The 27,611-nt window shown below is 43.0% G+C and overlaps 2 protein-coding genes across 8 annotated transcripts; one reads left to right on the top strand and one right to left on the bottom strand.

The window, feature by feature from the left end:
- Positions 1-15: 15 nt before the first annotated feature.
- LOC106601782 (hexosaminidase D) lies at positions 16-17,016 on the bottom strand. Of its 3 annotated transcripts, none has more exons than XM_014194138.2 (14): positions 16,887-17,016; positions 12,847-12,942; positions 12,388-12,646; positions 11,667-11,776; positions 11,329-11,416; positions 10,384-10,548; positions 8,631-8,814; positions 8,312-8,383; positions 3,973-4,177; positions 3,476-3,558; positions 2,109-2,184; positions 1,662-1,760; positions 1,419-1,508; positions 16-1,251 (listed from the first exon to the last, which is right to left on the bottom strand). In XM_014194138.2, exons 2-14 carry the CDS (start codon positions 12,930-12,932, stop codon positions 1,059-1,061), a joined length of 1,710 nt encoding a protein of 569 aa, XP_014049613.2. In that variant the 5' UTR covers positions 12,933-12,942; positions 16,887-17,016; the 3' UTR covers positions 16-1,058. The 3 variants fall into 3 exon arrangements, with proteins under 3 accessions (XP_014049613.2, XP_014049614.2, XP_014049615.2); XM_014194139.2 differs by lacking the exon at positions 16,887-17,016 and adding an exon at positions 16,110-16,305; XM_014194140.2 differs by lacking the exon at positions 16,887-17,016 and adding an exon at positions 13,862-13,898.
- LOC106601781 (transcription factor E4F1) lies at positions 14,111-27,206 on the top strand. Of its 5 annotated transcripts, none has more exons than XM_045715533.1 (14): positions 14,111-14,174; positions 17,650-17,792; positions 17,895-17,985; positions 18,196-18,383; positions 18,560-18,680; positions 18,790-18,942; positions 20,995-21,161; positions 21,464-21,709; positions 22,662-22,776; positions 23,127-23,344; positions 23,627-23,825; positions 24,114-24,286; positions 24,590-24,664; positions 25,793-27,206. In XM_045715533.1, exons 1-14 carry the CDS (start codon positions 14,135-14,137, stop codon positions 26,159-26,161), a joined length of 2,298 nt encoding a protein of 765 aa, XP_045571489.1. In that variant the 5' UTR covers positions 14,111-14,134; the 3' UTR covers positions 26,162-27,206. The 5 variants fall into 5 exon arrangements, with proteins under 5 accessions (XP_045571489.1, XP_045571490.1, XP_014049611.2 ...); XM_045715534.1 differs by having other exon boundaries at positions 14,118-14,174; positions 18,205-18,383; XM_014194136.2 differs by lacking the exon at positions 14,111-14,174 and adding an exon at positions 15,048-15,280.
- The last annotated feature ends 405 nt before the right edge of the window (positions 27,207-27,611 follow it).

The raw sequence follows: 27,611 nt of genomic DNA, 5'->3' as shown, positions 1-27,611 counted from the left end.
CAAGTCATATAAATCTATGAATCAATGTGCTTTTTTAATTGGTATTGTACACTGTCAGCATTGAGGTAGGCTATGATAAAGGAAACCCAAGGTGACCAAAATACCATAACCTACACATCCAGGGAACTGTCAGAGCTCCTCTTTAAAGAAAATATCCAGTATTAACAATAAAATAACAATAATCAAGTTAAAATCATAATACATTTCAATCAAGCATAATCAACTAATATGTGCAACATACACAATCTTCAATTTGTAATGACTGCACAATTAATTTGTAATGACCAATGTTCAACAATGTTGTACAATCAGACAGTGTTTTAACCTGAGACTGTGCAGCAGCATATCAATAGAACATAAAGAGCTACATCCTGTAAGCTGTAAAGGCATGTTAACATTGCAGTATAATATAGACTGCATGAATCTTACAGTGCAATTTGATCATAACTGGATCAGTGTTCCTTTCTGTGGTGTTCATATTCAAGCATACATTTGTAATTAACATACATTTCCTCATAACTCATAGACCATCCGAGGCCCTCATGCTAAAATTCCAAGCAGTAAAAAACATATTATGCCATGGTTACTGGCAAAAACCCTTAGTTGCATCATGTGGCAACAGGGAGGATCTAGAAAAAAACATATACAGGAAACTTATAATGATAATGTAATACAGACAGTGTTATAACAGAATGTTATTCTCATCAGAACTCCCCACTACAAATAAACAAACAGAAAAACAAACATACAAAGAAACAGATTCAGTGCAGATTCTGCTACCGTACTATATACAAACAGCATGATTTGCAATGTAAATATGAGCCATGTGACACGTCACTATTCAGCACAATCACACAGTTAATGGCTTGTAAAGCCAGAGAGCCAAATTGTGGACCCTAGTTAAGGCTACAGCTAGCACCAGTTTAACTATGGTCCAGAGTATTTCCTGGTCAAGTCGCATGGTCTTGAAAAACTCCTTTGGACATACCATCAGCAGGTACTATGTGCAAAGTTATAACCCAACGGCATCAGGTCTGGAGACTGTACAAGACCAGTCACTATAAGGTCTTCAGTGACTTGGGCTGTCCATTCAGTTTTAGGATTCGCTCGGCATCCCGGGCGTTCTCTCTCAGTAGATCCATGTTGGCGTTGACATTCTCCTCCATCCACTCCTCCACTGTGTCTGGGAAGTAGATACCCTCCATCTCCATACGGAAGTTCTCTATGTACGTCTCCCACTTATCCAACAGTCTGGAAGAGGAGACAAGGGTTTAACTAACGAAGAAGGGGCACTTTTTATTCCATTGTCCTCCAAGTGGCTGAATATCTCTCATACATCCAGATAATGTCTCTGCGGTGTTAATGGTGAAGAGAAAGGTGATGGCTAACCATCAAGAATTTAAAAAAGCAATACTTACTTCTTCAGCAGACCTTGGAAGAATCCTATAATTCTTGGATTTGCAAAATTGTATTTTCTGTGGTAGCGACTGAAACCCCCTTTGATGTGGCTGTATGAGATAAACATCAGATGAATAGACAATAAATTGCCATCAGAAAAATATATGGTATTTTCTTTGCTTCTGAATGACTTATCTAATTACTTATGCTGTCTTCTTCATACTCTGGAATCATAAATAAAAATGAAAGCGATGGATGCTTACTAGTGTTTCATGAGGGCCTCCACCTCCTTCTGCAGGTTTGTGTGAATGTAAAACACCATGTGGTAGATCTGAGAGCCTGTGAAGGCTCCACTCCCCTCACTACAGAGGCAGACAAACAGGAGAGAAAGGTCAAGCACTTTACCAAACAACATATGTTTTGTTAAGTTCACAATGCAAGGCATTTCAAGTAAACCATATGTGACATGGTACAGTTCAGGTTGACTTAAGAAAGGAATGTAGCCACACACTCTTGCTCTGACACAAAAGAGAAATCCCCAAGTTCCACCTTCCTCACCAATCTTCAGCTGTACGTTTTCCTTTCTCTACAAAATTGCAATTGGTCTTTCTCATAATACAAAACAGTATTTCAGTTGAAGTTGACTGAAGAAAGGTCATCACATTTGATTAAATAGTACTGTTTTACTACTAACTGAGACTACTACTAACCAGATATCTTTCTCCACCTTGATGTTGCAGCCCAGTATGTGGTGAGCCTCCATCTTTGCCTTTTCGTCAAATGCACCTGTCCAGACACATGCATAATGTTAGTTACAAGACCGGTGTACTGTAATACTTTACCGATCTCATGTCTGTAGTGGACACGTTCTTTGGAGAGCTCACAAACTGCGCAACACTTCTGATATTCACCAGTTTTCTGTCAATTGCTTTATTGTCTTTTGTTTGGAGCATATGTCTGGTTTCTCAGTCTTGTAAATGTTGAGTGCACCCACTCTCACATAGTGCCAGGATAGGTGTGGTTTATTGTATTTAAAGAAAGAAATCGACTCAACAACTATCTTTTGGCATTTTTTCATTAGTCTACTGTTGATACAGTCCCTATGTTTTTTTTAGTCAGCAGTCAAGTTTTCAAGATATAGGATTTTCAAGAAGCAGTGTCACTTGCCACATCATCATGATGATGCGTTTGAATCATATGATGCATTTTGCAATTCCAAAATATAGATTTGGAGTGGATTCTTCCTTTAAGTGTCCGTTTGGGTATGTTCTCATGAGTTCTGGTTGAGGATTTGTTTGGGGAGGCTGCAACAGAGCCTAGCAGACCCCACCTGTTAGAGCTCTGCCACCCGACCCGAGCCCGGCTGGACCTGACATTATACATCGGGTTAGGGCCGGATAGGGCCGATTTTTTCATCAATAGCTAGGGTATAGGCAGGACTCGGGTATAACTAAATTGATCACTATCATTTTCAAGCTGAGCCATTTGCTTGTGTATTGCTGCGCAGCACAGTCATATCTGACTAAGATCAACCTCATCAAATATAAGCCAGTAGAGATTATTTCACAGGAAATAATGTTCCTTGAGTTTTGTCAACGTTAGAGTGACGAAAAGTAGCTTACAGCTAACTGCTGTCTCATGTCTCTTCATTGAGCAGAGCAGCCCAAGCGGAGCCGTTGCAATGGATATTCACAGTTATTTCTGATTTCGGGTTTCGGGCAGGGCTGGGCCTTAAATTTGGCAGAAGCAATCAGGCCTGGGTAGGGTAGGGCCTGAATGTCACGGGCATAGGTAGGGTTCGGGCTTAAAATTCATGCCCGTGCAGGGTTCTACCACCTGTGCCTTTATGCTTAGGCTATTTTTTTCCTGTTAGGAGGCTTTTTCTTTTTGAATACTGACATTTTGAAGTCAGACGTTTGTAAATATATCAACTTGTACATGTATCACCCTCGTCAACAGAACTGTGCAAATAGAATAAAAAACACACATTTGCACCTCTACCTGCCTGCCTTCTGATGAATCTTTGTCCTTATGACTTATGAGAAGGTCCCTATTTCACAGTTCCCCTGGCCCTTACCATGCTTTAAGCTCTGTAGACACATAGCCAGGGAGGGAATGCCAACTGGGAGGAGTTCACACAACACTGTATGGTGCTCAAACCTGGAGGGTAAAATATTTCAAACACTGAGGTGCAGCACTTCATAACACAGACACACAGTAAAAGACAGGATCGTCCTGTTGGTTTAGTTTAATGGGCCAACGGAATGAGTTATGAGTCAAGAAATCTAGTTCAACTATATAACATCATGCCTTATACAGTATATCTTCTGCATGCTCAGGTTTAGTACACACACTTTGAACATTACCAAGACATCAGTATCAGAGTCAATTGTGGTTGATTAGTGTCAGGGTTGCAAAATGCTGGTAATTTCCCCCAAATTACCAGGTTTTCCAGAAATCCCTATTGAAAGATTCCTGGAATCAGAAGGGAATAAGCCTGAAATCCGGAATCCTCCAACCAGGAGGAATTTTGGAAAAGTTACAGAAATGTTGCAACCCTAATCAATGTCTTACCTCTGCCATCCGGTTAGCAGGATGCCATGGAGGGTTATGGAGGGGTATTTGGTCATAGAGTTCATGACCTTTATCCAGGACAGATGGTTCTGTAGCTGATAGTCAAGAGGGGTCCATCGCTGGTCAATACCTGTGCCCCCTTTAAATGCACTGGCGAACCATACACCCTTGAAACCGGCCTCATGGTATCTAGATATCAACGTTCCTGTTCAAAATAGAAAACAATAAAATGGGGTATTGGTAAACATAATATTTTCCCTCTCTTATTCAAAAGGTGTAAACACTTTTACAATGGTCTAGACTCTGTGTCATCGGTAATACCAATTACCCCACCGAAGACATTCTTTAAAAAAAATATACTCGGTCATAACATACTTTATATGGACAAAGAAAATTCATAAAAGACAAAGAAAAGTTTAACATCTTTTTAAGTCGGAGAGTGGTTTAACCTTCCGGACTTGGAATTGTATCAACTTGCTACCCAAGGCTTTTACTCGTGACATATAGTTGAACACACTAAAGAGGAACAATGGGTACATATTGAAGATGCACATGCTCATCCCCAGAATCTTTTCATGTGTCTATTTTCAAAGGATAAAGCTAAAAACATTAACAACTTCATAGTTAAGAACACTAACAATATGGAAGAAAATGAAACATATTCTATAAGAACCAATATCACTCCCATCAAATTCAACCCTATGGAACAATCCTTGGATAGCTTTTCAGAATTCACCAATAAATTGGTCCACTGTCACGAGTGCTATCTTCGTATTCCCTGTCATAAATTAGCCAAGGCGCAGCGTGCCGGTAGTTCCACATATTTATTTAGTGAACCCGAACAAAACAAGAAACAGGTGAAACAGGTGAAACAGAAACAAACGTAACGTGCTGGGGCTGCAATAAACACAGCTGCACAAAAACAAGATCCCACGAAAACACAGGGAAAACAGGCTGCCTAAGTATGGCTTCCAATCAGAGACAACGATAGACAGCTGCCTCTGATTGGAAACCATCCCCGGCCAAAACATAGAAACAAAAACATAGAATGCCCACCCACCTATCACACCCTGGCCTAGCTAAACAGAGAAAACACAGCTCTCCTAGGTCAGAGCGTGACATCCACATAGAAAACTAAAGGCATAGAAACTGTAAATCACTTGGTAACAAGAAATACATTTATTTCCATGACAGAATTAAAAAGCAATTTTGGACTGACCAATGTAGATATTCTCAAATACATGCAATTTAAAAGTTGCATATCATGAAATTTCAATTTTAAATATTTTGGACATCAGAGCAACCTTGAGGGAATCTTATTTGAGTCATAAACGGATGTTCATATGATAGGTAAGATATAGAAAACCTTGCAGAGAGCCTATCCAACTGACAATCTCTTAGAATAAAAAAAAAAACGGTTGGAACCAAGACTTAAAAGGAACTGACATTCAAAACTGTAATATCTTATGCTTTACGGAGTCGCGGCTGAACGACGACACTATCAAGTTACAGTTGGCTGGTTATACGCTGTACCGGCAGGATAGAACAGCGGCATCTGGTAAGACAAGGGGCGGCGTACTATGTATTTTTGTAAATAACAGCTGGTGAACAATATTTAAGGAAGTCTCGAGCTATTGCTCGCCTGAGGTAGAGTATCTCATAATAAGCTGTAGACCACACTATCTACTAAGATCGAATCATACAACACCGGCTCTGACGCTCCTCGGATATGGCAGGGCTTGCAAACCATTACAGACTACAAAGGGAAGCACAGCCGAGAGCTCCCCAGTGACACAAGCCTACCAGGCGAGCTAAATTACTTCTATGCTTGCTTCATGGCAAATAACACTGAAACATGCATGAGAGCACCAGCTGTTCTGGAAGACTGTGTGATCACGCTCTCTGCAGCCGATGTGAGTAAGACCTTTAAACAGGTCAACATTCACAAGGCCACAGGGCCACACGGATTACCAGGACGTGTACTGCAAGCAGGCGCTGACCAACTGGCAGGTGTCTTCACTGACATTTTCAACCTCTCCCTGGCCGAGTCTGTAATACCAACATGTTTTAAGCAGACCACCATAGTGCCTGTGCCCAAGAACACTAAGGTAACCTGCCTAAATGACTACCGACCCGTAGCACTCATGGCTGTAGTCATGAAGTGCTTTGAAAGGCTGGTCATGTCTCACATCAACACCATTATCCATGAAACCCTAGGCCCACTCCAATTTGCATACCACCCCAACAGATCCACAGATGATGCAACCTCTATTGCACTCCACACTGCCCTTTCCCACCTGAACAAAAGGAACACCTATGTGAGAATGCTATTCATTGACTACAGCTCAGCGTTCAACACCATAGTGCACTCAAAGCTCATCAATAACCTAAGGACCCTGGGACTAAACACCTCCCTCTGCAACTGGATCCTGGAATCCTGACGGGCCGCCCCCAGGTGGTAAGGGTAGGTAACAACACATCCGTCACGCTGATCCTCAACACATGGGCCCCTCAGGGATGCGTGCTCAGTCCCCTCCTGTACTCCCTGTTCACTCATGACTGCATGGCCAGGCATGACTCCAACACCATCATTAAGTTTGCAGATGACACAACAGTGGTAGGCCTGATCACCGACAACGATGAGACAGCCTATAGGGAGGAGGTCAGAGACCTGGCCGTGTCTTGCCAGGACAACAACCTCTCCCTCAACGTGATCAAGACAAAGGAGATGATTGTGGACTACAGGAAAAAGAGGACCGAGCACGCCCCCATTCTCATCGACGGGGCTGCAGTGGAGCAAGTTGGGAGCTTCAAGTTCCTTGGTGTCCATGTCACCAACAAACTAACATGGTCCAAGCACACCGTCCAAGCAGACAGTCGTGAAGAGGGCACGACAAAACCTATTCCCCCTCAGGAGACTGAAAAGATTTGGCAAGGGTCCTCAGATCCTCAAAAGGTTCTACAGGTGCACCATCGAGAGCATCCTGACTGGTTGCATCACTGCCTGGTATGGAAACTGCTCGGCCTCCGACCGCAAGGCACTACAGAGGGTAGTGCGAACAGCCCAGTACATCACTGGGGCCAAGCCTCCCGCCATCCAGGACCTCTATACCAGGCGGTGTCAGAGGAAGGCCCTAAAAATTGTCAAAGACTCCAGCCACCCTAGTCATAGACTGTTCTCTCTACTACCGCACGGCAAGCGGTACCGGAGCACCAAGTCTAGGTCCAAGAGGCTTCTAAACCGCTTCTACCCCAAGCCATAAGACTCCTGAACATCTAATCAAATGGCTAGCCAGACTATTTGCATTGCCCCCCCTCCCCCCCTTTTCACCACTGCTACTCTCTGTTGTTATCATCTATGCATAGTCACTTTAATAACTCTACCTACATGTACATATTACCTCAACTAACTGGTGCCCCCGCACATTGACTCTGTACTGGTACCCCCCTGTATATAGTCTCGCTATTGTTATTTTACTGCTGCTCTTTAATTACTTCTTACTTTTATTTCTTATCTTATTTCTTATCTGTATTTTTTTAAACTGCATTGTTGGTTAGGGGCTCGTAAGTAAGCATTTCACTGTAAGGTCTTCGCCTGTTGTATTCGGCACATGTGACTAATAACATTTGATTTGATTTTGATTTGATTTGTTTGCACAAGATGGAGGGGATGTCGGGGCATACCTAACAAATTTAGTTAACGAAAATGTACGCTTAGTCCAGTATAAATTAAATGTATACAATTTATTATACTGTACAAGAGACAACATTCACAAATTCTACAGCACAACGACAGTCATGTCTTAAGTGTAAAACTGAATATGACTCAATAATCAATGCTTTCTGGGAATGCTATACAGTCCAAAAGTTATTGGTGGAGCTAGAAAGTTGGCATGTTATACGTATTACAATGTAAACTTACTTTTAATCTGTCTGTCTGCATATCTCAAGACATATGGCATATGGAGGTGTAGTGAGATACAATGGGCTGCACAATTCTCTTCTCATCACTCATCTTGAAAAACATATACTAAAAACTTGGGAATCAATCAATCCGCCATCATTAACACAATGGACAATCTCATGATTTATTATTTAAATAGCATGGGCGACCGAAAAAAAAAAGAATTGGTACAGTTTAAGGCCATGGGGCAAAAGATTCTGCAGGCACTAGTGTTGGGGGTGTGAGCATGCGAATCTGGGCAGATTAACTGTAGTCAATGTTTGTGTGCGTCCGTAAATTGTTGTTCGTATGTGTATGTTTGTATCTGGGGTGGAATTTTTTTATAAAAAATAATTATTACAAAAAAAGTAATAATGCCTGAAAACATAAACATACCTATACCATCTGTATCCATTTTCTTCAAATAGTTCCATATTGTTGGGGAAGCAAGATCCGGCAGGCCTGACTCTAGGGGTATGAACAGATGAAGAATCAGCTATAGAGCAACTAGTCAAACACTTGGTGGGGTTTAACAATTTCCATTGTAATGCACATGGCATAATTCATTGTAAAAAATGGTATAAAGTAAAAAAATAAAGATATAACATAGAAGCACTTGTGTGTCCTGAAGTCAGTCAGTTCTAATTAGAAAAACATACATTAATTTAATCAATCCACAGTACAGTAGGACTGCTAGGAGATCTCATCATCACACCTTTAATAGTGGCAGGGCTGATCTTCCTCAACATGTCGTCCCACAGAATCACTCTGACCCCTGACCTTCTCTCTGTGATGAAACGGGCCAATGACACTGCATGGTTCAGGAACATTTTCCCAACGTCCCCCTTGTTGCTCTGTAACCAGTTTTTAGAGTCCTGGCTCTCTCCCAGACCCCTCACCTGAGGAACATGGAGACACACACACACACACACACACACACACACACACACACACACACACACACACACACACACACACACACACACACACACACACACACACACACACACACACACACACACACACACACACACACACACACACACACTAGAAACCAGGGGGTATGAAAAATGTAGGCCTATCTCACTGGTCTTATAACAATCTACTTGCACTTTATTTGCATATCTCAATATCCTGCTGAACTGAAAGTCCTACAGACAGATAGGATTACATACATTAGTAGTGTTCTAGAATTTCTAAGCAAACGGCTGGAGGTAGGGCTTTCTCCTATAGAGCTCCATTTTTATGGAATGGTCTGCCTACCAATGTGAGAGACGCAGACTCAGTCTCAACCTTTAAGTCTTTACTGAAGACTTATCTCTTCAGTAGGTCCTATGATTAAGTATAGTCTGGCCCAGGAGTGTGAAGGTGAACGGAAAGGCTGGAGCAACGAACCGCCCTTGCTGTCTCTGCCTTGCCGGTTCCCCTCTTTCCACTGGGATTCTCTGCCTCTAACCCTTTTACAGAGGCTGAGTCACTGGCCTACTGGTGTTCTTCCATGCCGTCCATGGGAGGGGTGCGTCACTTGAGTGGGTTGAGTCACTGACGTGGTCTTCCTGTCTGGGTTGGCGCCCCCCCTTGGGTTGTGCCATGGCGGAGATCGTTGTGGGCTATACTCGGCCTTGTCTTAGGACGGTAAGTTGGTGGTTGGAGACATCCCTCTAGTGGTGTGGGGGCTGTGCTTTGGCAAAGTGGGTGGGGTTATATCCTGCCTGTTTGGCCCTGTCCGGGGTATCATCGGATGGGGCCACAGTGTCTTCTGATCCCTCCTGTCTCAGCCTCCAGTATTTATGCTGCAGTAGTTTATGTGTCGGGGGCTAGGGTCAGTCTGTTACATCTGGAGTATTTCTCTTGTCTTATCCGGTGTCCTGTGTGTATTTAAATATGCTCTCTCTAATTCTCTCTTTCTCTCTTTCTGTCTTTCTCTCGGAGGACCTGAGCCCTAGGACCATGCCTCAGGACTACCTGGTATGATGACTCCTTGCTGTCCCCAGTCCACCTGGCCGTGCTGCTGCTCCAGTTTCAACTGTTCTGCCTGCGGCTATGGAACCCTGACCTGTTCACCGGACGTGCTTGTTGCACCCTCGACAACTACTATGATTATTATTATTTGACCATGCTGGTCATTTATGAACATTTTAACATTTTAACATTTTGACCATGTTCTGTTATAATATCCACCCTGCACAGCCAGAAGAGGACTGGCTCATAGCCTGGTTCCTCTCTAGGTTTCTTCCTAGGTTTTTGGCCTTTCTAGGGAGTTTTTCCTAGGGAGTTTTTCCTAGCCACCGTGCTTCTTTCACATGCTTTGCTTGCTGTTTGGGGTTTTAGGCTGGGTTTCTGTACAGCACTTTGAGAATATCAGCTGATGTACGAAGGGCTATATAAAAATAAATTTGATTTGATTTGATTTGATACACATACAAACACACGCACGCACACACGCACGCACACACCCACCCACAAACCTCATCAGCCCCCATGTGGAACCAGCGTGCGTCAGGGTGACAGTCCATGACCTGGGAGACCATGTCCTTGACCAGAGCCACAGAGCCAGGATGGTGGGGGTTCAGACTGTTAGGGAAAGCCCTCACCTCCCTCAGGTGGAAATACCTCTCATGTTTCAACACAAACTATCCAGAGGAAATAAGAGGAGGACAGATTAAAGAGGAGATTTGTGGCATAGTTTTTACCCCACAGGCGACAGTGGTTCAATTTCATTACACAATACTATGGAATAGTATCACTCAGAGCCGTATATTTAGATAGATATCTAGCATGGCTCTGGTCTCAGCGCAGTCATGACTGAAAATGAGCATTCCAAGGAATGTATAGTTATTCTGGCTTTTCTGGTATGGTTAGAATATGAAACAAGTGATCCGCTTATTTAAGGTCATTATAGCCTCAGGAGAGACCGAGGAACCAATATGAGTATAATAGATACAGACCAGCTGTGTAGTGCTTCAGGTTTAAGTTGTATTAGTCATATGTACGGGATACACATGCTATATATCGTCCAATGAAATGCTTACTAGCAGGTTCCTTCTGGACAATGCAACAACAATAAGAAATAATAAGAGATAAGAATACGAACATAAAGTAAATGGCTCAGTAGAATAAACATTTTACCATAAGTATAATACAGGAAGGCACAACTTATTGTCCAATATTTACACGTGTTTTGGGGAAGGGGGGTTGGGGGCAAGTGTTTAAATAGTGCAGCATTTAGTATTTAGTGTCGGATAAACACACGTAAATGCTGTTTACGCAACTTTCTTATTTTGCGTGGGCGTTTACCCACCTTTTGCGGAAAAATGCATTCAAAGTATAGGGAGCTTTACTTTACTCACTGTGAACAGCGTAACCACCTATTTTATCCCCACTACATCACTGATACAGTATCCCTGACTTACCTCGAGGTGTCCAAACACTTGCACTAAAGGAATCAGTTCCAGATTGTTGAGTTTGGCTAGGCTCTTTATCTCCTCTATATCTTCCATACTGTTTAACAGAGAACACAGAGATATACAGCAGACTGTTCATCATTGTGACACATATTTAAATAGAACACGAATAATCCAATAGAACAGTAATACAGGTCTCTATGGATTGTCCATCCTAGTTCTGACTTAGTTTTATCATCAGGGTCAGGAGTTTCTCCTTTTACATGCGATCTGACAAGGAAAACTCCAGGCCCTAGTTTTTTCCTATCAATCATAAATTGACTGAGACATCACCATCTGGTGCTCACCTGTAGGCATACGGTGACCTGAGAATCGTCAGGTTTCCATGATAGGGAAACATGTCCTCGTACTCTAGCAGAACACCATCAGCACCCAGAGAGGAGAAGAGCGGGAAGATCTGGAATGGAAACCGTCACAATGACTTTGCTTCTGGTGGATAAAGCTGTTATACTGCATTTTTTTTCAATTCAATTATATAGCTATACTATATAAACAAGACTACCCATATGCCAGTATCTCCATTAAAATATGAATCTTAAAACCTTTTACTGCAGCAGGCTAAATCGGGGTCACACAGAGTGTTTGTTGGTAGTCAAACAAATCTACTTTGAAACAAAAGTATACACCTCACACACATGGTTATGGGCTTAAAAAAATAAGACACCTGTACCATGTCAGATATAGAGTTGAAATGTGTTACATTTTGGGAGTTTGCATCCCAATTTTACACTTTATATACGTACATCACAGAAGACTGAAATATAACAAAGCCGTTTGACATAGAAACACTGGATTTTTTTTACAATGTTTATTAATTATTAAATTATATGAACAACATTCCACCCATCAGGTCACTAGGTCATTTGACTGCAGGAAAGGGATACACCTTACAAAGAACACATTTACATTTTACATTTGAGTCATTTAGCAGACGCTCTTATCCAGAGTGAGGCCCTGCAAATAACATTTTTGGGGGATCCACCTCAAGGAGAGAACAACTTTTCTCACCTGCTTCATGTATTTGACTTTGGGTGCAGCACCTTTCAGATCCAGGTGTACTATTCTTGCAGGGCCTTTGCTGGTTTCCAGAGGTGCTGTGTCTGCTCCTTTTTCTACTGGAGGCTCTGGAACCTCTGGTTTCTGGTCCCAGTTAAAAAAGGAGTTCATAACCTCTGACTTGTGTACAGTAACAGCCTCCTTCACCTTTGGTCCCTGGTGCCAAAATGAGCCAGGATCCATGATGGCCAACTTCTGTTTCCTTTCAATTCTGGAACAAGGCAGATTTAAACAGTAACTTTTTGATTTTCTTCTGAAGACGAATAAAGGCTTGAGAAAGTTTTAATAAAATAATCTCAGCACCCAGAACGAACGGCTGTCCCAAGAGGCTAAGAAAAACACAATATTATATCATATGAGTCTACCAACACCTCACTGAATGAGGATTGTGCCCATGGTAGGATGTCTCACCTGTATTCTGAAAGCAGAAGTTTGACAGCAGCAACAAGCACCAGACAAAGTGCAACAGCTCTGAGGGCCTGCCTTTCTGTTACCATGGTGCTTCAGCTGACAGAGAGAAATAGAAAATAATATTTCAAGTTCAAGTTTTTAATAATACCCACATGGCAGTCAAATACCGCAAAAGCCATGACAGGGAGAGATAGTGGAGTGGTAACGCGCGTGCAAGCAGTTGCTCCCGACGCCACTTGGGTACACTCTTGCTGCCAAGGTAATGCCTGACAGCTTGAAAGACGTTTTAGACACTACAGTGAAAATGGTTAACGTTAGCAAGGCCCCTGAACTCTCATGTATTTTCTGCATTACGCATTGCTATGGGTGGCAGGTAGCCTAGTGGTTAGAGCGTTGGGCCAGTAACCGAAAGGTTGCTGAATTGAATCCCCGAGCTGACAAAATAGAAATCTGTCGTTCTGCCTCTGAACAAGGCAGTTAACCCACTGTTCCCCTGTAGGCCGTCATTGTAAATAAGAATTTGTCCTTAACTGACTTGCCTAGTTAAATAAAGTTTAAATTAAAAAAATATGGGCCGCGACCATGTAACGCTTTTACAACATACGCTAGTGATCAAGGGGCAAAGATTTGACACGTTTTTTTTAAATTGCGAGACGAGCTTAAAGTTTTCTTTACTGACCATAATTTTCACTTGTCTGACCGCTTGCATGATGATGAGTTTCTCACACGACTGGCCTATCTGGGTGATGTTTACTCTCACCTGAATGATCTGAATCTAGGATTACAGGGACTCTCCACAACTATATTCAATTAACAAGGACAACACACAGGTCTTTCCATCATTGTATGCTTTTTTTGTGTGCAAATGAACTCAAATTGACGGACAATGTCAAATGTGATATAGCAAAGCACCTGAGTGAGTTGGGAGCGCAATTATGCAGGTACTTTCCCGAAACGGACGACACAAACAACTGGATTAGTTATCCCTTTAATGCCCTGCCTCCAGTCCACTTACCGATATCTGAACAAGAGAGCCTCGTCGAAATTGCAACAAGCGGTTCTGTGAAATTGTATTTAATCAGAAGACACTGCCAGATTTCTGGCAGCGCTCAGAGTATCTTGCCTTGGCAAATCGCGCTGTTAAGACACTGATGCCCTTTGCAACCACATACCTATGTGAGGTGGATTCTCCGCCCTCACTAGCATGAAAACGAAATACAGGCACAGACTGTGAGTGGAAAATGATTTAAGACCGAGACTCTCCAATACAACCCAACATTGCAGAGTTATGTGCATCCTTTCAAGCACACCCTTCTCATTAACCTGTGGTGAGTTATTCACAATTTTTGATGAACAAATAAGGTTTTATATGTAAGATGGCTAAATAAAGAGCAAAATGATTAATTATTATAATATTATTATTTGTGCCCTGGTCCTATACGAGTTCTTTGTCACTTCCCACGAGCTGGGTTGGGACAAAAACTCACTCTCATTCTTATGTTTAATAAATGTATCATATAGTGTATGTGTGTGGAAGGCTTACAATGATGGCAAAAAACAACATTTGAGAGTGCGCTGACCCTGGTGCTAGAGGGGGTACACAGCTGGAGGTTAAATGTTTGAAGGTGTACGGGACTATAAAAAGTTTGGGAACCACTGCTCTATAAGGAATTTGATGTAGGCCTATACCATTGACTTTTACTTAAGTATGACAGTTTAGTACTTTTTCCATCACTGTACTTAAGTAAATTTAAACTTTTACTCAAGTAGAATTTTACTGGGTGACTTTCACTTTTCAGTCATTTTCTATTTAAGCTGCAATATGTAACGTTTTGGGTGACCCACCAAATTCACATAGCAATGTGTTATAGATCTGTTATAGATCTGTCATTCTCATCGAAAGCAAGTCTAAGAAGTGCTATATCTGTTCTATGTGCACTTTTGCTATATTTCCCGTTCTTAAATTTAAGGAATATGGATGTAGGTAAGCAGACCCACGAGCTACTGCGGCCCCTCTTGATGAGGTCCGTTTTTGTGTGGCTTCCACCCCCATCAAAGTTGCCCATCCATGCTGTACACTATATGTAACCGATGTGAAATGGCTAGCTAGTTAGCGGTGGTGCGCGCTAATAGCGTTTCAATTGGGTGACGTCACTCGCTCTGAGACCTGAAGTAGTTGTTCCCATTGCTCTGCAAGAGCTGCAGCTTTTGTGGCGCGATGGGTAACGATGCTTTGTGGGTGCGGAAGCTATACAGGGAGACATAGTGGAGTGGTAACGGAACCTATACTGTTACATATACTTGCTTGTTTTGTCACATTAACTGAACAAAATGAAATCAATTGCAACCAGGAAATGGCCCGCTACCGATGTCGTTCTTCTGTGAGCTGTTCCAAGCGGCTGCGCGCTCTTGCTGCCTGAAAGCAGGGGTGAAAGTAAGTCGGTCCAGTACCGTGTCCAGGCAAAATAAATAGTGGGGTTACGCCGTACCAGTACCGGTAAAACATGAGCCTATCACAATAATTAAAACAACATGTCAAGGAAACTGTAGGCTATTACACCACTTTTTTATCATAACCGCATGTCAGGGGCATGAATATGTGTGCAGCCTACTCTCCAAAATGCGTTGCTGTTCGACCAGCACACTGACATTTTGCCAAGGCATAGAAGAGTGCCCGACACACGAGGCGAGCGCGGACAGCAGTGGACTCATACAGTGTAGCCTAAAGACAATTGCCACATGTCATTACAATTGTTGGTGTTTTGAGTAATATATGTATGTTTCCATTCACCACTGTTTGTTTGGAGGCTGGAAATATGTTGCGAGTGGAAATAGGAGGTCCGTACCGGGAATAAATGAATTGTACTTTCACCCCTGCCTGAAAGATCGTATTCGGTTAAAACTAGGCTATGTGTGCTGCGCCCATGCGAACATACTTCACGTACTTTTCGATTATGTAGTATACTTTGTGCACGATTTCCCTATTATACTAGTCTACATAATTGCTACGGTGTATACCTCCACTACTTTGATATGCATCAGTGGGGATTACAAATTGGTAGCCTATTTGCAATTCCCGCTTGGAAAAAGTGGATATACTTAATATACCTGCGTATAGCTTCCAGTACAGCGCTGCCATTGATATTTTCAATATGAATGAATTGCATGAACAGTAGACTATCCACCTTCACAGGTGTCATCGCATCAGCTCAATGACGATGTAGATTAAGCGTAGATGGCGGTAGGCTACAATAAATCCTTACCCCGTGAGGAGCGTGCATGTATTTTGTTGTCCTAATGTTTCCGCACTTACAATTCCCGGAAAAAGGAACTTGAACACAGAATGTTTTTGAAGGTCAACTGTACACGAAATGCACGACAACTTTCAACGAACTTCCGCGTTACACTACCCACTGAGCTATAACTGAACGCACCCACCCAGCATTTAATAATAAAGCACTGCGAAAAGATTGCGCTCTGCTATGTGCAGCAGAATATACTAGAGTAGAGAGAAGTTGCACCCATCCTCACATAAATAAATAAATCATCCAGGCTAGTAAATTGGCTTTTCTCTGATCTGTCCACGTATTGTTTGAAGTGTAGGAAATAATGCAAGCGCATTGTTATCATAATCTTTGGAATAGCTGCTGTGCCTGTGTTTCATGCATGGAATTAGACAAAAAAATATCGACCCCAGGCAACAATCGTGTTACATTGCATTCGTTTGACAGATCGCGGCTCGTGCTCACACCGCACGGTGGGTCACCATATGAAAAGAATACGGAAATCATGAGGCATCATATCAATACCATGCTGTGGACAAGTTTGCCCTCTTGTAGAGAATGACAGAGGCATAGATTTTATGGAATACACTCACATTGTAGAGCAGACATATCGTGAAATATTTCAAATTCTGGAATATTTTGCTAATTCAAATTCCCAACAGTCTTGATGATGATGATATTTATTTAAATCCTGCGCATGATAATTTCAGACATCAGAGTTGGCCATGTAATAGGTAATAAAAAGGCAATTTTTACCCAAATCTGGTAAAACGCATAAATCAAAATCCAAGTGGTCCTATGATTTGTCTCTTCTCCTTCCTTCCCTCGTAATACACTTTTGTTGTTATGACTACGAGGTCGTAAATCCGCCATGTTTTCCCTCTAGTAGCGTTGCGACAGAGACGGAGAACTCAAACGACATGAATGTAGAAAATAATAATACGGCAGAAACAGTGAGCGAGCAAACGGATCACGGCAACAACATTGTCACAATTCAAACAACTCTCGGAGATGAAGGTAAAGACAGTTTACGTGCAAAAAAAGTCATATATTTTTATTGGGATATATGTAGGCCCACTCCAATTGATTCAATTTATTTAGCTGCTAGCTAGCTTGCTTGGTAGGCGACAAAATAAGGTCGGTGCACTCAAGCTAGCGCCACATCTTTGCTTACGCTGTATCGGGTTAACGCTATCTAGCTAGCCAGCTAGCCAAGTAGTGTAGGTCGCGCTGGTCACATTTAGTAAGTTAGCATCCTCGGATTGTAGTTTAACTTTGCACTTATCCGTTTTAGCCTTGCCAACTAGCTAGGCTTGCTAAATATGCTAACATTAGCTAAGTTAGCTGGCGGCTGCACTTGCTACAGTTGCTAGCTAACTTAGCTATGTCAATGTCCAGTCACTTGCATGTGTCAATTAATAAGCTAGCCAGTCAGTCAACAACATTGAACGTTTAACAATTTATTTTTAACTGTGTTGTTCTTGATTGTACGCATGTTTTTCATGCATTTCACCTGCAGATGAAGATGTCCACAAGTGCGGACGCTGCCAGTACGAGTTTTGTACGCTGGAGGCATTCATCCAGCACAAGCTTCAGCAGAACTGCACGCGGGCACAGGAACCCCAGGTGCCCGTCAATAAACCCCGGGATAACAACCAAGAGGTAGGCTTGCCCGGGCAATTGTACACCCGGTGCCTACTCGGTGTAGATTGTAGAATTCATAAATGCATGGGGTGATATGTTAAAACGTTTGTGTTTGGTCAGGTTTTTGCCCCAGATGGAACCTCTGCTACCATGACAAGAATGGATGGAAGTGGACTGTCTTCAGATGAACCAGACAAGTCCAACAACAACGGTCAGTCAATGTTCCTTGACTTTTTGCACTCTTCAGTATCATCTGTCCATAACTGATAAGACATTATCTGATTGATTTATGGTTTCTTCTCATGGCAAAGACTTTATATTCTGTCAGAGACCCAATTTCCTCCTGTTTTGACTTTCATGCTCAGTTGAAATGGGTTAGTCAAAAAAATTATTTGAGGGGACTGAATTAACCAGCCTAAAGTTCTCTCAGGTGAGGTAGAAGTTGAAGGCCACTCTCAAAGTCGCAGGAAGAGAGGTGGCACAGGGAAGGCTACTGTCCTAACAGAGGGGACCGAGGCCCACAGCCCTGACGGTGCAGACAAGCCAGTCTACAGGGTCAACAAAGATGGACGCTACATTTGCCAAACATGTGAGAAGACATTCAAAACGGTGAGTTGTACTGCACCTGTGCTTTCTGTTGATATAGATCTGAGAATGAACCCGTACAGATTGTCACTACCTTGTCTAGTCTGGAAGAAAGTTTGGAAATCATGACTATCAGCTATTTTGTTCTTCCCTTGTTTATGCTCTATCAAACAAACCTATTTTTCTATGTCTACTTCTAGACAAACATCCTGAGAACCCATATGATCACCCACAGTGAGAATAAGAATTTCCCCTGCGAGCTCTGTGGGAGTGCCTTCCGCACCAAAGGCTCCCTGATTCGTCACAATCGCCGTCACACAGGTACAGTGGACTGGAAGGGGGCGGGCTCAGAATGAGATTTTGCTGCATGTGACATATGCAGCTTCATTTCCTATCTCCATCATCAGTCTCTCTCCCTCTCTTCCCCCAGACGAGCGCCCGTACCGCTGTAATCTGTGTGGGCTCTCCTTCAGGGAGTCAGGGGCTCTGACCAGACATCTCAAGTCCATCACCCCCTGCACTGAGAAGATCCGCTTCAACCAGTACAAGGAGATCCTTGTCAGCAAGGACGGACAGCAGAAAGGTAGCAGGCTGTCAAAAGATTGAGGGATCATGCATGCATGGGTGGCTAGATATGGATAGATGGTAGGATACATACACCACATGACTGAAATTATGTGGACACCTGCTTGTCGAACATCTCATTTCAAAATCATGGGCGTTAATATGGAGTTGGTTTCCCTTTTGCTGCTATAACAGCCTCCAATCTTCTGGGAAGGCTTTCCACTAGATGTTCGAATATTGCTGTGGGGACTTGCTTCCATTCAGCCACGAGTGTTAGTGAGGTCAGGAACTGATGTTGGGTGACGATGCTGGCGTTCCATTTCATCCCAAAGGTGTTCGATAGGGTTAAGGTCAGGGCTCTGCAGGCCACTCAAGTTCTTCTACAGTGATCTTGACAAACCATCTCTGTATGGACCTCTCTTTGTGCATGGGGGCATTGTCATGCTGAAACATGAAAGGGCCTTACCCAAACTTTTGCCACAAAGTTGGAAGCATAGAATCGTCTAGAATGTCATTGTATGCTGTAGCGTTTAGATTTCCCTTCACTGGAACTAAGGGGCCTGGCCCAAACCATGAACAACAGCCCCAGCCATTCTTCCTCCTCCAACAAACTTTACAGTTGGCACTATGCATTCAGACATGTAGTGTTATCTGCCAAACCCAGATTCTTCCATCAGACTGCCAGATGGTGAAACATGATTCATCACTCCTGAGAACGTGTTTACACTGCTCCTGAGTTAAAAGTGGCAAGCTTTACACCACTCCAGCCAACGCTTGGCATTGTGTATGATGATCTTAGGCTTGTGTGCAGCTGCTCGGCCATGGAAACTCATTTCATAAAGCACTCGACAAACAGTTCTTGTGCTGACAATTGCTTTCAGCGGCAGTTTGGAACTCTATAGTGAGGCTTGCAACTGAGGATAGGTGATTTTTACACGCTTCGGCAGTCCCGTTCCATGAGCTTGTGACCTACCACTTCGCGGCTGAGCCGTTGTTGTGCCGAGACGTTTCCACTTCACAATAACAGCACTTACAGTTGACCGGGGCAGCTCTAGCAGAGCAGAAATTTGATGAACTGATTTGAAAAGTCACTGAGCTACCATGTTGAAAGTCACTGAGCTCTTCAGTAAGGCCATTCAACCTCCAATGTTTGTCTATGGAGTTTGGCTGGCTGTAAGCTCGATTTTATACACCTGTAAGCAACAGGTGTGGCTGAAATAGGTGTATCCACTAATTTGAAGGGGTTTCCACATACACTACCGGTCAAAAGTTTTAGAAGAACTACTCATTCAAGGGTTTTTATTTATTTGTACTATTTTCTATGTTGTTTATTTGGGCTACAATTTCTGAGGCTGGTAACTAATGAACTTATCCTCTGCATTAGAGGTAACTCTGGGTCTTCCATTCCTGTGGCGGTCCTCATAAGAGCCAGTTTCATCATAGTGCTTGATGGTTTTTGCAACTGCACTTGAAGAAACTTTCAAAGTTCTTGAAATGTTCTGCATTGACTGACCTTCATGTCTTAAAGTAATGATGCACTGTCGTTTCTCTTTGCTTATTTGAGCTCTCCTTGCCGTAATATGGACTTAGCCCTATTTGGTAAAAGACCATCTTCTGTATGCCCCCTACTTTGTCACAACACAACTGATTGGCTCAAACGCATTAAGAATGAAATAAATTCCACAAATGAACTTTTAAGGCACACCTGTTAATTGAAATGCATTCCAGGTGACTACCGCATGAACCTCAAGAATCTCAAATATAAAATAGATTTTAATGTAACACTTTTTTGGTTACTACATGAGTCCATATGTGTTATTTCATAGTTTAGATGTCTTCACTATTATTCTACAATGTAGAAAATAGTACAAATAAAGAAAAACCATTGAAGGAGTAGGTGTTCTAAAACCTTTGACTGGTAGTGTACTTTTGTTTATATGGAAAGAGGGAGATTACAATATGGAAAGATAAATATATGGATAGAAATATTAAATATATGGATCTATCGGTAGATAAGTAGCTGGACAGGGAAATGCATACGTATTGATGGTGTCATTTTTTTTTTTTTCAGGAGTGGAGGCAGAGGCCGCCTCATTGGCTGCTCAGCAGGAAGTGGAGCAGCAGGAGGAAGAGGAAGCTCAGGCGGCGGTGGTCAGCGTGGTGGAGACTGACAGCGGAGGACAGGAAGTCATCCACGAGGTCCACTTCCACATGGAGGTAGAAGGGCAGGAACAGCAGGTGTGTGGAGATCTGGATGCATTCCAGTACTGTAAACTGTCTTCCTCGTCTCCTCTCACACCTGTTAATTTGTAGTGATCTGAAAACACAGGATAGGTGAAGGCCATGTTGTGAATGCCTACAGAATGCCTGTCCATTTGTATCACATCAGTGCAGATGAAAGGAAATATAGAAACCCACCCCCAAGCATTTCCTTTGTATCCCAAATCTCTGTTGATGTTTAATATAACCTCTTTGGATGTCACACATTTTTCCTAGAGCCATGTTTGACCCACTGTTCTTGTCTGGTTCCCCATACCTAGGTTATATTGGAGCAGGCTCAGGCAGATGCCCTGGTGGCCGAGGGGGACAACCTCATCTGCCAGGCCATCATCAACTCTGGCATCGCCCTGGAGGCAGTCAATGAGACTGAGGAGGTGGAGGAGGCCGAGGAGCAGGCACTGGACGGGATGCCTAAAGAGGTCCTGCAGGTCAGGGACGTGGAGGGCAGGATGACTGAGATCCAGGTGATGGAGGAGTGTGTGGAGATGGAGGCTGAGGAGATGGAGGTGAGTTAGTCAATGGAGAATGATAAACATGATGTATACTCTCACCTACAGCAAGAGGTTGATAAACATGATGTATACTCTCGCCTACAGCAGGAGGTTGATAAACATGATGTATACTCTCACCTACAGCAGGAGGTTGATAAACATGATGTATACTCTCACCTACAGCAGGAGGTTGATAAACATGATGTATACTCTCACCTTCAGCAGGAGGTTGATAAACATGATGTATACTCTCACCTACAGCAGGAGGTTGATAAACATGATGTATACTCTCACCTACAGCAGGAGGTTGATAAACATGATGTATACTCTCACCTTCAGCAGGAGGTTGATAAACATGATGTATACTCTCACCTACAGCAGGAGGTTGATAAACATGATGTATACTCTCACCTACAGCAGGAGGTTGATAAACATGATGTATACTCTCACCTACAGCAGGAGGTTGATAAACATGATGTATACTCTCACCTACAGCAGGAGGTTGATAAACATGATGTATACTCTCACCTACAGCAGGAGGTTGATAAACATGATGTATACTCTCACCTACAGCAGGAGGTTGATAAACATGATGTATACTCTCACCTTCAGCAGGAGGTTGATAAACATGATGTATACTCTCACCTACAGCAGGAGGTTGATAAACATGATGTATACTCTCACCTACAGCAGGAGGTTGATAAACATGATGTATACTCTCACCTACAGCAGGAGGTTGATAAACATGATGTATACTCTCACCTACAGCAGGAGGTTGATAAACATGATGTATACTCTCACCTTCAGCAGGAGGTTGATAAACATGATGTATACTCTCACCTACAGCAGGAGGTTGATAAACATGATGTATACTCTCACCTACAGCAGGAGGTTGATAAACATGATGTATACTCTCACCTACAGCAGGAGGTTGATAAACATGTATGTCCCTTGCCCTGCCATGTAGGACATGTCTGACAAGCAGGAGGATCTGCCGCCGTCTAAAAGTCACAAGTGTCCTCACTGCAGTCGCTCCTTTAAGGCGCTCAACTACCTCCGCTTCCATGTCAAAGGTCACCTCGGTAAGACCACTGTCTCCATGTCTTTTTAATGATTTCCTTTAACGATAGTCTCAGCATAACCCATTGTTTCTTTACATCATTAGTCAACACACACACACACACACCATAGGTGATCCATTGATATCTAATGATTGGGGTGATAAGAGGATTCAGCCAAGGTTTCAAAATCAGATACGTCTATATCATGTATTCCCTGTTTCTTACATTTTCTCAAATCTCCCCAGTGTCTCTCTCCCTGGGTCGTGTTCACTAGTCTCCAAGGAAACCGGTCTGAAGGGGAGGGACTACCTGTTGTGTTCACTAATGAACACGACCTACAGTAGCTGATCTGTGTGTTTTCCTCTCTGCAGGCTGCAAGCCCTTCAAGTGTGTGATGTGTCACAAAGACTTCCTGACAGGCTACCTGTTGAAGAAGCACATGGAGGTCCACCTGAGTGAGAGGCGGTATAAGTGTGGTGAGTGCGGCAAGCTGTACAAGACCATCGGACACGTCCGGGAACACATGAGGGCCCACTCAGAGGAACGGCCGTACAACTGCAACAGCTGTGACAAGGGATACAAGACCAAGGTTTGTTCATACTCAACTTTTATTTAAACCAAGGAGGCCGTGAGCAGGCAAAATATTCTGACTGAAAGTTGTTGAATTCCTGGTTTTCGTCAGTTTATTTAGTCTCTTAAATGGCAGGAGTCTGCTAATGTTAAGTCAAGTTTCAGAGCTTCTTCGATTGAACGGTTATCTCAGTCATTTTTCTCGCATGTCAGAAGTGAATTGGTTGACTAATAGATGATGATTCATTAATTACCATGTAAACCTTGTTTTCTTAATTTTTCCCCTCCCCTTTTGTCCCAGAATGCCTTGCAAGTGCACCAGCGGACGCACGCCCAGGAGAAGCCGTACGTGTGCCAGTTCTGCTCGCGGGGCTTCAGGGAGAAGGGCTCTCTGGTGCGCCACATCCGCCATCACACCGGAGAGAAGCCCTTCAAGTGTCACAAGTGTGGGCGGGGCTTCGCCGAGCATGGCACCCTCAACCGCCACTTACGTGCCAAAGGTCAGGATGATTAACACTTGTCTCCTGGGTCATGTATAGCATTAAGATCAATGTCAGATTCATAGGATCCGATGTATCGGGCATTGATCTTATCAGTGATATTAGTGTTACTATTCTTTATGCGTGTACTCCCGACTTACATTACTTTGGATAGGCTGACACTGGCCCTGATTTTTAATTGATGAAGTAATCGATTTTCCATATTAGCCTATATCAATTCCACAATTGACACAAGCAAACCGCCAAATAGCACTACACAGGATTACATTGATGTGTTTGTGTGTCCAGGTGGCTGTTATGCTGGCCAGAAGGAGGGGTCTGGGGAGGAAGGCATGCTGGTCTCAGAGGAGCAGGCATCTGCAGACAGCCTGGCCACAGCAGCCATCATGTCAGATGACCCCCACGCTGTGCTGGTGGAGTTCTCCTCTGTGGTGGCTGACACCCAGGAGTACATCATTAGGGTGAGACCATTTATAGATGGGTGGGGGGGGTTATTCTCCAAAATGGATCTATTACCCACTTCACACTGCCGAAAATGTGTAAGTAATATATCCATACTTTTTGCTGAATTCACTGAATGTTTCAACTTGACCTGGCATAGCTTTAGGCACCAACACAGACAAGGTGCTGCTGTAAACGCAGTTAATAGAATATTGATCTGTGTTTTTTTTCACAGAAATTAGATGCATCATCACATTCACAAATGATGCTGTCAGTATGTATGGAAGGTTCTATAGTTCACGTGTCCTGTCTCTTCTCCCCAGGCCCCAGGAGAGGAGGAGGAGGAGGAGGAGGGGCAGGGCGAGGAGGTGACTCTCATCCAAGACAACCAGAATCAGGTCAGTGCTCTGCTCTCCTATTTCTCCTGGAGCCATGAAATTGTGTTCTAGTGGTTTTATGTCTTGATGGCTTAGACTAGCGCTCGCCTCCCTCCACACATACATCAGTCCCACTTTCACTGTTTGCTCGTTTATAGACCTATATTTAACATGTGACCAAAGCTAGGTTTCCATCCAATTGGCGACAGATTTTCATGCAAATATAAAATAATCTGCATAAGGAAAATATGCAGATTTTCCACCGGTGTTTCCACCAAACTGACTTGTTGCTGATATCAATGTGTTGACGTAGTGCACACGTCCTTTTTCCACTTACATTTTCATATTCCCGAATAAAAAATCTAACGTTCAATGTGTTTCCATCGCATTTTCAACTCTACCGAAAACTGTTAAATAGCAAATATGCCTACTGTGGCATGTGCGCTCTAGCCAACAGCTCGCAGATACATTGCAGGTAGGCGAGTCTACATGATGAGATTATTATGAATTAAGAGCGAGAATATTTGTAAAACGGCTGTCAAGCATCGATCATCATGTCACCAGAATAAGACCCTGGATATTTATTGAAAAGGAGCATCAAGCTCATCACCATGCATGTTCGCCACCCTGTGAAGTTCATCATTACACAAAAAGATCAACCAAAAAATACAACAAATTATCTGTCTGCATTTAAAAATTGTACCGAAACTTCATTTCGTTCCCCAACTGGCGGATTCGGCCCGCGGGTGGTTTTATTTGGCCCCTCAAGTTTTCGGAGCAAAATTTATTTTTAACTAAATGTATTTTGTTTAAAGATTTTCATTGCTGGACATGACTGTAAAAACACCAGGAAACCATCAAGTAATTTTAATTTAAGAAATCTGTTCCCAAGTATTCCCACGCATAATAGAGAGACGTGATTGTATACAAATATAAGCAAGTCTTGAAATGCTTATGTTTTGTAAAACATATGTTTGGACTTTTTGTGATCAATTTACAGTCTACGTTTCAGCCCCCCGACCATCCGCTCAAGAAAAAAATCGTCCTGCGGCTGAATGTAGTTGATGATCCCTGACATAGATAAATCAACTATTAGGTACACATTAAGAAGGCTTCTCAATACTTATCCCCGCTCTACCCACCTTTCAGATGGGCAACCACATCATGCAGGTGGTACAGCAGATCGTCAACCAATCACGTGGCGGCGTCGGCGGCCACCAAATCATTGTGCGCAACGTCTCCATGGACGAGGGCACATCCGTCTCTGACTGTGGTGACACCATCACCATAGCGACCCCTGAGAACCTGACCGCGCAGGTCGCCATGACGCTGGCCTCAGCCATCAGCGACGGAACCCTTCTGGCAGGAGGCGGCGCCCTGGAAACGCCTGATGGCACGGTCACCATGGTAACGACGACGGGGGGCGAGGGCATGGGCGAGGTGATGGAGCAGCAGCAGGAGGAGGAGTTTGTTATTACGTCATCGGAGGAGGTGGAGATCCACACAGTCATTATATGAGGACTTTGTGTTATGAAGAGTGTCTTATGAAAACTCAGGACTTTGCATGAGTTATGAGTACAGTGTGTTTTATAAGGACAGAATGTCTTATGAAGAGTTTCTTATGAGAACTCAGCACTTTGAATGAGAACATTGGTCTATGTTTGAGGAGTTGGCTTGTATTACAGTTTCCATGAGGACTGTCATTGTATAAGGTCAAAAGATTCTGTTTGTATAAAGTTTGACATTTTGTTTTACAGTAGATTTCTATTGGGTAAGGATTGCAATCAATTATTGGAAGGGTATTGTGTCTTAAGTCACTGAAGTAAGGAAGACTGAAGTGTAAGTTTTACTTGGACAGGAGTGGAGCTGCCTTCATTTTAGTACACTTAACTGTAATGTCATTGGTTGTCAACGCTGGGTAACCAATCACATGGTACGAATAGTAAGCTTATAGCGAGGTCACAGGTGCTCAAGTACTTACCTTTGCCTTGATAGTCTCAATAGCCCTGGAATGTTCACTGTTTCTGTTACACTTAGACATTACACCAGGAGATGTAAACTTGATAAAATACACCCCCCCCCCCCCTTAATTAAGTAAGTCGCTCTGGATAAGAGCGTCTGCTAAATGACTAAAATGTAAATGTAAATGTAAATTAAAACAATTATACTACCTAATGACTCTGGAGTTGTTTACCTTGGACAGATTCATTATAAAATATTCTGTTATGGTTGACCATAGACTTAAAATGCTTTAGGGATTGTTTGTGAGAGTCTCTGGATTGTATTCATTAGGGCACACCATATTAAAACCGTTTGGCAATGGAAAAAAACAAAATTAGCATTTCTTATTAGAGAGTTTCTACTCTTTGTTGCTTAGTGAATATGACTGTGATCTGATGCTGTTGGACTGTACTGCTGATGTGTCTCCATTACATATCACCCTTACAGCAGGACAACTAGGCCAACCAGTAGGCGGACAGACACACCTCACTACTGCCAAATGCTGTCATCTATTACTTGACCGGCTCAGTTTGGGTGGAATGAATAAATGCTACTTTCAGTACAACTTTGTATGTCATCTTTGAGATTGAGTTTCTGCAGAAGACTAAAAGGAATTTCTTTGTCCTGTGGATGTGTGAAATGTGCTTGTTATGAAGGAATGGATGAATGTTTGAATGTTTCCTGTGTACTGTATACCTGACTGAAAAGCTGGTTGAGAAGTGATCGGTTGATTCAGTTATTGATCGATTGGGTCTGGTGTTTACAGTTGCCGTGGGCAACCCAGCAGCTCTCAGTGGGCCCCAGATGGAGGAGTGGGAGTAGATTCATCAGCCTGGCAGATTCAGGACAAAGCAGCCTTGCTGCTCACCTTGCCCGTGGTTGTTGTTGCCTTCTGTCTCCTCTCACTTTTTTCTCATTCACTCTTTTTACTCCCATGCCTTCTTTCACTCTCATTCTCTCTCAAGAC

The sequence above is a fragment of the Salmo salar genome, chromosome ssa03, assembly GCF_905237065.1.
Source record: "Salmo salar chromosome ssa03, Ssal_v3.1, whole genome shotgun sequence".
NCBI lineage: Eukaryota > Metazoa > Chordata > Actinopteri > Salmoniformes > Salmonidae > Salmo > Salmo salar.
The sequence above is the reverse complement of the archived record's forward strand: the minus strand, read 5'-3'. Positions and strand labels throughout refer to the sequence as shown.

Coding starts and splice junctions, on each gene's coding strand:
- LOC106601782 (XM_014194138.2), bottom strand. CDS start 12,932: ATGGTAACAGAAAGGCAGGCCCTCAGAGCTGTTGCACTTTGTCTGGTG. Junction 8,384..8,630: donor CAGCCCTGCCACTATTAAAG/GTGTGATGATGA, acceptor TCATACCCCTAG/AGTCAGGCCTGCCGGATCTT. Junction 2,185..3,475: donor TCTACAGAGCTTAAAGCATG/GTAAGGGCCAGG, acceptor GTGTCTGGACAG/GTGCATTTGACGAAAAGGCA.
- LOC106601781 (XM_014194134.2), top strand. CDS start 17,051: ATGAATGTAGAAAATAATAATACGGCAGAAACAGTGAGCGAGCAAACG. Junction 23,345..23,626: donor ACAAGGGATACAAGACCAAG/GTTTGTTCATAC, acceptor CTTTTGTCCCAG/AATGCCTTGCAAGTGCACCA. Junction 24,665..25,792: donor TCCAAGACAACCAGAATCAG/GTCAGTGCTCTG, acceptor CCCACCTTTCAG/ATGGGCAACCACATCATGCA.